Here is a 9,912-nt window from a genome sequence, read left to right as displayed (position 1 = left end):
GTTTATCCCCACCCTCGCTGCTTTCCCAGCACCATAATGTTGAATGCTCAGCTGCGTGTGGAATAAACTGAAAGTATCAGTGGCACAAGCGGCAGGACTGCGTGCTAGGTTTTTGGTAGCATTGCTGGGAACCCCACCTCTGGAGAAGGCCCAGGGTTTTCGCGTAAAAAACTTTCTTATTCAGGTCACTGGGCTTTGGCCTATCACCGAAGAATCCTGGCGGTGCCCACGGTTGCCTGAAACGCGGTATAAAGCAATTTCTGGGCCTGGGCAGCGGCGATGGGCGGAGCCGGCTCTAAAGTGCTTCCCAGGATATTGGGTGGAGCGTCCGGGACATGCAGGTTCCGGGGCGGTCACAAATAACGCCCCGAAGCCTGAATGACTCCGCCTAGCTGCAGAACGCTCCACGTCCGCTGGGCCGCTATTCAGGGTACGGGGCCCGCCCTGGCGACGTGCGCGAGCGTGCGTGCGTGGGCGCGCGTGCGCGGAGCCGCCGTCAGTGCCCGGCTGGTTATTTTGCAAGCGGGAGGGGCCGTGCGCGCTCCTGCCTCCGGCCTCTGTTCCCCACCCCCCTTCCCCGGTCCGGTTCTTTCCTTCGGAAAGATGTCGGACACAGCAGTAGCTGACACTCGGCGTCTTAACTCGAAGCCGCAGGACCTGACCGACGCTTACGGGCCGCCAAGTAACTTCCTGGAGATCGACATCTTTAATCCACAGACGGTGGGCGTGGGCCGCGCGCGCTTCACCACCTATGAGGTTCGCATGCGGGTGAGTCACGGGGTGAGGGGGACCGCTGAGGGAGGACCGGGCGGTTGGGCGGGGAGGCGGGGGTGGGGGTGGCTGCCATGGGGATGGCGGAGAATACTCTTGGAAGGGTCATTTGGAGGTTAGGGGCATAATGGGTTTGGGGAGAGGTCAGCAGACTCGGTTGTGGCCCGAAGATACTGAGAACTCTTGAGGGGGGGAGGGCAGTGGACCGGGGTATGGAAAACAAGTACCCGTGAGCGAAAAGTGAGGTGTGGCTGTCCTGGGTAGGGAGGATGGAGAAGCTTAGAGTGAGGTATTCCAGGAAATAGGAATCACGACTGGAGCGACAGAAGGAAGGGAGGGAGAAGCGAGAGGGCTGGGGGATGGAAAACCTGGGCGATGTGGCGCTGGGCCCCAGAACTAAACTAGGTTGTGGAAAGTCACTCTGGGGATTGAGGGCTGGGAGGCCCAGTATTCTTTCTCAGCAGGTCTCCCTCAGATGGAGTTAATTTAAACAAAGCCTGGATTAAAAGGAAAGTAGACGTCAGGAAAGCAGACCTTGGACTTGGTGAAGCAGAAATAAAGGGAGTCTCCTTGAGAGAGTGCTTCCCAGACTCTGTCGAATTAGCAGGCTCCAGAAAAGTGTTAAATGCTTAAGTTTTCCCAGGTACTGCACGTGCTCTGGCTCCCACTGAAAGCTGGCCTGGCTTGCACCCGGAATGGTGGATTGTCAGTCCCTGCTCTCATCCTGTGCTGATCCTTTGAAGTATCCAGAATGTTGGCTTCCAGTATTACTGGCTCTCATCTGAATTTTCTGTAATGTAAAGTAGTGCCCTTAAGTCCTAGATTAACCTTTTCGTTTCAGACCCCAGTCTGAACTTAATTGGATAGATGACATTTCAGAAGTGGCTTCTTCCAATGTGCACTACCAAGGATTTTAGTACTTAGTCTACACTGCAAAGATGGGATGTGCAGGTAGGGTACTTGGTTTAGTAGGTTCTTATGCCAGTTGTCGTGGTCATAAACAAAAAACGTTTTAGAGCCATTTTGTAATGTTTTCTTGGACTAAACGACTAGAATGTTCTCTGTTACAGCACACTGCACAAACAGTATTTGAAGAACTGAAAGAGTTCTTGAATGAGTGAAAGAAAGAGATGAGTGTTCTCCTACCTGGGTTTTAACATCTAATGGAGAAATGATCCCAAATTTCAAGTTTGGCAAAGTTAAAAGTAAAGAAAGAAAAGTGGGTAGCAAGAAATGAGAAAAACTTGTCTGTATAAGAACAACTTGAAGTTATTTCTTTGGGGAAGAATGGAAAGTAGATCCCTCAAAATTGATAACTATTAGTGATAGAACTCAATTATCTGAGGAAGCCTGGGCATATCTTGTTCATTATAAAGACTTTCCAGGATGGAGTGTTGGGAGACATTTGTCTCTGCATTACCCAATAGGCTTGGGGATTGTGAGTGAATTAGTTCACTTCACTTCAGGCATTCTAATAAGAACAGGAGCTGTTCTTCGAATGCCTACAATGTGCTAGGCATTGGACTAAGTTTTATTTCTAAATCCTTATGAAAACCTCACTTTACACATAGGAAATTGAGGAGAACTGCAATGTAGGTAACTCACCCAAGTATACTTATCTTACGAGTGGCATGGCTAGGCTTTGAACCTAGCTCTATCTAATGCCAAAGCTCATCATACTCTTTGTACTATATATACTTCAGTCTCATTGGTCATTGCTTAGTTGCATAATTTTAGTCTAGTCTTTTTCTACTCTCTAAGCTTTTCATCAGTCCTTGCTGCAATTTTTTTTTCATTTTTTTCTTTATAATAATTTTTTTTCGTCATTTTGTACATTTTTTTCCCATCTCAATTGTAATCCCCGTGGGTTTCCCATCACCGAGTCACCCGTGTGTCATCACCATAGTCCCGTGCACTCCCCCCCCTCACCTCTCCCCCCCCCAATTTTTGATCCCATTCCCCACACCACCCCCACAAAATGTCTCTGGTATATGGCTGTTCATTATTCTTATTATTTCCTTGCCTGGTCCATTATACTCCTGCTATGAGCGAAACCATCTGGTATTTTTCTTTTTCTTTCTGGCTTATCTCACTAAGCATGATCTTTTCCAGCTCCATCCAAGTTGCCGCAAAAGACATGTGTTTCTCTTTTTTGGTTGCTGAGTAATATTCCATTGTAAGTATGTACCACATCTTTTTTATGCAGTCATCTACTTTTGGGCATTTGGGCTGCTTCCATGTTTTTCCAATTGTAAATAAAGCCCTTGCTGCAATTTCTAATTGTATAGTGTTACAGCTCCTACAGTTGATGGCAGTTCCAATTTCTGTGAGCTTGAGTTAATTTGTATTTATGTTGATATGTATGACTATATAGGCTTTTATTGAACTGTTTTGGAAAAAGTTGGTAAAAATCATACTTTTAAGTGCTTGATTGTGGTTGGCATTATTGAGAGCATGAGACAGAGAATGGGCTTTGGGAGTTAGGCATTCTGTGCAGTCGAAGCACATGACACTGACTTTCTTTTTGTATTATAGCTAAATATTTCTTTCTCCCTTTTTTTTGTTTCTCTTTAAATATTTCTGAAGTTGTTCTCTTTCATTTTTGCTCAGGAAAGAATTCTTCTCCTACCACCATCACCCTCAAGAAATGAGTCTGTAGAAGTGTCATGATGACTTTACATGATGTGTTTGGAGTAGTTGTTGTATGGGCTCAAACTTTGCTTATTCTCCTTCCCCTCGAATTTGTGTAGATCAGAGGCAAAGGGCTCTCTGTATCTTATCTGTATAATCCTGACTTCCTCACATGATTTGTAGGTTTGAACTGGGGGACTACCCTAATCCATAGTAGCCCTTTCCTTAGATTGCTAGGTGCTGAGAATAAAAGCTGTTATTGTCACTATCATGTGGGGGTAGGGAAAGAACAGCATTTTTGTGAATCAAAGAAAGAAGTCCACAAAATGGCAGTGGGTGGTTCAAGTGTGTCTGGGAAGAACCTATTTGGTAGGTTGGCTTCTGTAAAAAACCCACTATAAAATTACAATAACATTTATAATGAACTCTGGTGTAAACCTAGAATGACATGATATTGAAAGACTTTTTTCTTTCTTGCATTATTCCCCCCCCCACACACACATTTATGCATATAGTGCTTGGGTGCAAGCCAGAGATGCCGGGGTGGGGGTGGGGGTGGGGGTGGTGAGAGGATTCACCAGAAACAGAATGGGGAGCAGAACGGATAGATCTACAGAAATACACTGCTGAGAGGAACAATGGGCAAGATGGCAGAGGTCTGCTGCACCATGTGGGTCAGCTCCCTGACCAGGGATCAGACTTGTGCTGCAGTGGCTGTCCATAGCTTCATAGTGCTGTGGTTTAATGCATTGTGCTACTAAGGAGGCTTTTCCCCCACTCCCTTCTTTATTGAGCTATAGTTGACATGCAATATTATAATGTTGTATAAGTTTAAGATATACAATGTAATGATTTGACTCAAGTATATATTTCTTACAGGATTCTGAGAATGTTCTCTAAGGGTTTATTTTGGATAGGTAACACATATACATGGTACAAAATTCAAATGATACATTGGGCCTCCCTGGTGGCCCAAAGGGTTAAGTCTCAGCACTGTGAAGCTATCTGCAGTCACTGCAGCACAAGTTCCATCCCCTACCAGAGAGCTAACCCACATGGTGCAGCAGACCTCTTCTGTTTCGCACACTGCTCAGCAGTGTATTTCAGTCAGTCTGCCTGTTCTTTGCTTCATTCTGTCTCTGGTAATTTCTCACACTCCCTGCGTCTCTGGCCTGTACCCCACTTCTTATATGCATAAATAAATTAACCTGTTAAAAATACAATTCAACTTAAAAAAATTTAAATAATAACACTGTAAAACCATCTCCCTCCCTCTGTCCTCTAGAGGTTCGCCTTTCCAAAGAAGCAGCTGTTTCTAATTTGTTATTCTTCTAAAGACTAGTTTAGGTAGTTTTACTTTACAGTGTCTAACTCCACATTGACATTCCTTGGATGGCAGTGATCCTGTGTAGAGTTATAACTAATGTAATTTGACCAGTTATTTGGCTTTTGATGACCTATATCTAAAATTGGATCTTGAACAATTTCCAGATTAGAGGACTACAAAGCATGATGTAGTGAGGATCATGTGACAGTCTAGTATAGCTCCAACCCTCTTTTCTCTTCCTGAGTCAGTTTGGACAAAGGAGCAAAACTAGTTTATTTTATTTCCACCCACTTATCTGAATTGGCTTGCAGGAAATATAGTGAGTATTAATACATGTGGGCCAGCCGTTTCTATGTATAACTTGTAGACAGTAGTAATAATTAGGGCTTTTCGTTGGGGTTGCAGGAGGGCATGTTGTATTAGAGCCTTGAGATTTTCAGTGATGTGGAATAAGCTGATTCATATCAGGAAGCAAGCTATGGTAAACCATCTTAATGTGATCACTATTTCTTCTGCAATTTTAAAATGTTTTTTAAAATTTATATTTATTTATGCATAGAAGAACTGAGGTGTAGGCCAGAGGTTTGTGGGGGGGGGTACGAGGCTTCACTAGAGTGGGGAGCAGAACAGGTGGATCTACTGAAACACAGTGTTGAGGGAAGAAGCGGACAGGTGAGACAGGAGAGGTCTGCTATGCCATGTGGGTCAGTTCATGCTGAACACATGCTGCAGTGGCTGGCCATAGGTTGATAGTGCTGAGACTTTTATCTTTGCACCACCAGGGAGGCCCTCTGCTGTACTTTCTATCAATAGATAAGGCAGGTATAGTCAGACACATAGGACCTCTGTAAGTCAGTTGAGCTTTTATTGCATAACTTGCTTACTCTGTATGTAGGGAGATCCAGAAGTAGTCATAACACCTGATTTTTATTAAATTATAGCTCAGTTAGTAGCAAGACTAACATGAGGCATAAAACATTAGGGACACTGCCAGAGTGTAAGTGTCATAGGAGTTCAGAGGAGAGGGAGATCAATAAATTAAGCTGGTGTCAGTAAAGATTTCCTGAGTGAAGTTGGACTTGCAGAATGGAAAATGTTTTGACAGGAAAGCAGAGGAATATATTGTTTGGAGGTATTTATCTCTTACTCTTTCCAGGGAACCTAAATTCACTTCCAGTTGAAAATGTAATATATTTACATATAATTCAAATTGTAATGAAAAATGTGACTCTTCTTCCCATTCCAGCTGTCTAGTTTTATTCTCCAAATTCTGTCACTGTTACCACTATCTTTTTATAAATATTTATAAATATACACACACATATATATCTTTTTAAAATTCAAATAGAGCAAGCTATATATTTTGTCCTGTACCTTAATTTTAATGCTCGATGGATTTCTGAATTGGCACATAAAGATATCTCTTACATTCTTTTCATGATTGTATAGTATACCACTATAAATAAATAAATTTGATTTATTTAACCAATTTCCTGTTGATGGACACATTATTACAAATAACAAAATGCAGTGAAAATTCTTTTTTTACTTATTTACATACAACTTCAAGTCTATTTTAGGACAAATTCTAAGCAAAGGACAGAATTCTAATCAACTCTGACAAGCCTGGATGTGTAAGGATTGATGTTCACCATGTGGTATTTTGAAAGGGTTACGGTCCATAGGAGAGTGGTCCATAGGGCCTGTCTTCATTGGTTCCTGTCCAGATGGTTATGGCCTGTCATTATTATCATCATTACTGCCAACATTATTTACTATTTACCCTCTCTTCTCTCATTCTTCCTTCCCTATAGACAAACCTACCTATTTTCAAATTGAAGGAGTCCTGTGTACGAAGGCGCTACAGTGACTTTGAATGGCTAAAAAATGAGCTGGAGCGAGACAGTAAGGTACAGTCCCATTCTCTGCGTGGTACTCTTGGAGGAGATCCATCTAGATTGAGAGGGTATAAGAAAGATCATAGTCTGTAAAATGTTGGAAGCAACAGTGAGGGTGAACACTCTTATCTACCATATTCCTGATATTGGATCTTGGTAATACCCTTTGAAACTTGAAAGTGGTAACTTCAGGACAAATTTCAAAGAAAAAGTACTTAGTGGCTAGTGAAATTGTACAACTTAATGCCTGTGGAAGCTGAGAATGGAAAATATAGTGTTAAGGAAAGGCCTAGCTAAATTCTTGGATAGTAATGGGTTGTTAAGGAGAGGGAGGAATGTTTGGGATTTATTTCCTTTCTTTTGAGATGGTAAATGTGTCTTCCCACCAAAAGAGTTGTATTAGTTTTTAATACAACTCTGGTTCTAAGCAATCTTGTTCTCATGGGTCTCAGTTTGTGCAAGTTGCTGGCTCTGGGAGAAGATAGACCCTATGCCTAGTAGGAAATGAGGTACACAGTGCTCTACCATCTCACTTCCTTTCTGTCTTCTCCCATGGGACTGGTATTTTGTTCTCTTATAATAGATTGTAGTACCGCCACTGCCTGGGAAAGCCTTGAAGCGACAGCTCCCTTTTCGAGGAGATGAAGGGATCTTCGAGGAGTCTTTCATTGAAGAAAGGAGGCAGGGCCTTGAACAATTTATTAACAAGTAAGTCAAGTTCTTGGGGGCATCTCTTGCTACTTTCTCTGTCTGTGCATTTCTTCTATCCTTTTTTATAAAGGGTAATGTGGTATAGTGGGCTGACTGGACAGTAAAACTCTGTTCTTTTCATCAGAATTCTGATCCTCTACCTCAGGGTCTGAGACAGTGCTACATGTTGGACGTGTGTAGGAGTTTCCTGACCTCCACCCCACTCTCCCTCTACAATGTTAGGGTTGAAGTGGTACCCTGCTGCTGTCCTCTACTTGCTAGACCTTCAGGACTGGCCTTGCCCTTCTTCCCCCCCCCCGTTCACACCCCCATCTGTTTGTGAATTCTCTCTGATCCCAAGCACTACTGATAATCATCTTGGTCTCATTATAGAATTGCTGGCCACCCACTGGCTCAGAACGAACGCTGCCTACACATGTTCCTGCAGGAGGAGGCAATCGACAGGAACTACGTCCCTGGGAAGGTGCGCCAGTAGGAGCTCCTCTCACCACTTGACCTCTACGTTCCTGCTGAAATGACATTGGTTTTTACACTAAGCCTCTCTCTGTCTTTGATCTGAAGTTCGCTGCCCATCCCCTGGCCTGATAAACTGTATGGTATTGTGCTCCTTGGTACCTGACTGCATCATGGGCACTATGCTAGATCCTCTTCTGAGGAGAGATGGGAAACCACAGGAAGATGCCCTTTGGGATTGGGGGGTGGGTGGGAGGATTGAACTGGAAGGCAATTTCTTGGGCATTTACCCATGCTAGAAGGCTAATCTTGGTGGGGGGTGGGTCTCGTGCTGGTGAGGCACTTGAATACATAATGATGCTGCAAGTCCAGGGAATTTTTCTTACTCTTAGGTTTAACCAGGAACACTGAGCAGGGAACAACCCTGCTTTTCCCACCTGCATGAACTTTTTCTTCTTTGAGAAGACTCTCTTTGTTTTTCTCTAAGCCTGCTCCCAGTTTTCTCAACAGTTTCTTTTCTTGCTTTCTCTCTCCCTTGTTGCTTTTCATGGCAGTAATCCTAGAATCTAAGCAGTCTATTGTGTGGAACAAGGTGTATGTGGGTTTTCCAGACCCATCATCATGGCTGCTTCAGAGTCAGAAGAAAGCCATAGGGCAGTAGGGGAACTCCTGTTGCCTACTCCCTATTCTTTGCGGCACCCCAGTCTGGCTGCCTGTTCTTGCTCACCAGAAGGTGAGCCAGTGTGGGTCATAAGTTCTCCCTCCCCAAGTCCTTGCTACTTTATAGGTTAGCTTTGCAAGTTTGGTGGCTTGAGGGGTGGGGGTAACTCACCACTGCTAGGTAACTCCCTGAAGGGTGAGAGTGGATCATTTTCTAGGTACCTACTGTGGTGGGGAGGGGCATCACCACTCTTCCTTCCATCTTCCTGTTTCCCCCATCCCATTTAGTGCTGCCACAGGGCAGAAGCACATGAACAAACCACACAGTCTCTGACTTCTAAGCACTTTGAGCTGTTGAATGGGGCTTAAGGGCAAGAGTTGTCGCTGCCCTTCTCGGCTTGGTCACAGGGTTACTGAACTACTTTCTGTGGAACCCCAGCTTTCTCTCCAGAAGTTGAGCTAAGGATAGCAGCTTGGCATGGATATCCCAAGTCTTTTGAGTCTGAAGCCACTTCTTGAGACTGGCAACTTTCCTGGGTAGCAGCCTGGGAGATAGTGGTTTGTTTTGGGGGGGTCCAAGTGGTGGGATGGGAGCAAGTTTACTCTGGTAAGAAGTCAAAAAGTGGGAGCTCTTTGCCTGGATTCCCTACATGAAAGGATCGGCAGTCTCTTATATAGGGCCTTTGGGGAAAGGATTACTGATTCTGACAAGATCCTAATTGGAAAGATTAGGATTAGATTTTGACATGGCTTTGGAGTCCATCTAAATGCTGAAGTTTCCTGAGACAGATCAGTTCTTCAGCTGTTGGGCCTGTGCCAGGGGCTGAGCAGCCCCTAGAGAGAGGCTATGCTCCCTTCCCCATTTCCCCAATGTTGGTGGTGTTGCTGCCATTTTGATTTGTATCCTGTTATTGACTTTTTAAAAAATTCCTTTCATTGTGCACAAGTGCTGAGAGCCTGAGGCCTCATTTCTGCTGTGGATACATTTCTGCTGTGTATATATCCTGCCTCGGGGCTTTTATTCAGCAAACTGTTCATTCTTCTGTCAGACAATGTCATATTCAACTCTGTTCATATTAAACCACTGTGAAGCAAACTTCTTTTCTCCTGGCCTTTGTTGTAAATTTACTAGTCTTTAGTGCCTAGAATATGTTGGGTGCAGAAATCATGCAACATGGTCAGTGTCCTGAGGTCATAATTTTTGCATTTAAATAAAAAAAAAAACAGCCAGAAACCTAGCTGCCTGAGCCATATTTATTGTTTCTCTTCAACTCAACAATTGACTGTCACAGAGGTAATACATCTGTTTGCAGGAAGTAGCCATTAGGACTCAGAACCTTTGGTTTATGTTAGATTTAGCAAATTTGGTTTTAAGCTTTGTGGTTTTGTGATAATTTGGACAGAATATATATTTAGAGGTGTGTGTGTGTGTGTGTCTCTGTGTGTGCGTGCTTGTGGGCA

At 43.8% G+C, this 9,912-nt stretch overlaps 1 protein-coding gene across 1 annotated transcript; it reads left to right on the top strand.

Moving 5' to 3' along the window:
• Positions 1–468: 468 nt before the first annotated feature.
• SNX12 (sorting nexin 12) lies at positions 469–9,547 on the top strand. Its single transcript, XM_004694462.1, has 4 exons — positions 469–768; positions 6,544–6,639; positions 7,211–7,335; positions 7,711–9,547. Exons 1-4 carry the CDS (start codon positions 604–606, stop codon positions 7,811–7,813), a joined length of 489 nt encoding a protein of 162 aa, XP_004694519.1. The 5' UTR covers positions 469–603; the 3' UTR covers positions 7,814–9,547.
• Positions 9,548–9,912: the final 365 nt, after the last annotated feature.

The sequence above is a fragment of the Condylura cristata genome, unplaced genomic scaffold, assembly GCF_000260355.1.
Source record: "Condylura cristata isolate star-nosed mole 26May11 unplaced genomic scaffold, ConCri1.0 scaffold00043, whole genome shotgun sequence".
Lineage (NCBI taxonomy): Eukaryota > Metazoa > Chordata > Mammalia > Eulipotyphla > Talpidae > Condylura > Condylura cristata.
This window is presented reverse-complemented; position numbering and strand designations above follow the sequence as displayed.

Coding starts and splice junctions, on each gene's coding strand:
- SNX12 (XM_004694462.1), top strand. CDS start 604: ATGTCGGACACAGCAGTAGCTGACACTCGGCGTCTTAACTCGAAGCCG. Junction 769..6,543: donor CCTATGAGGTTCGCATGCGG/GTGAGTCACGGG, acceptor CCTTCCCTATAG/ACAAACCTACCTATTTTCAA. Junction 7,336..7,710: donor CTTGAACAATTTATTAACAA/GTAAGTCAAGTT, acceptor GTCTCATTATAG/AATTGCTGGCCACCCACTGG.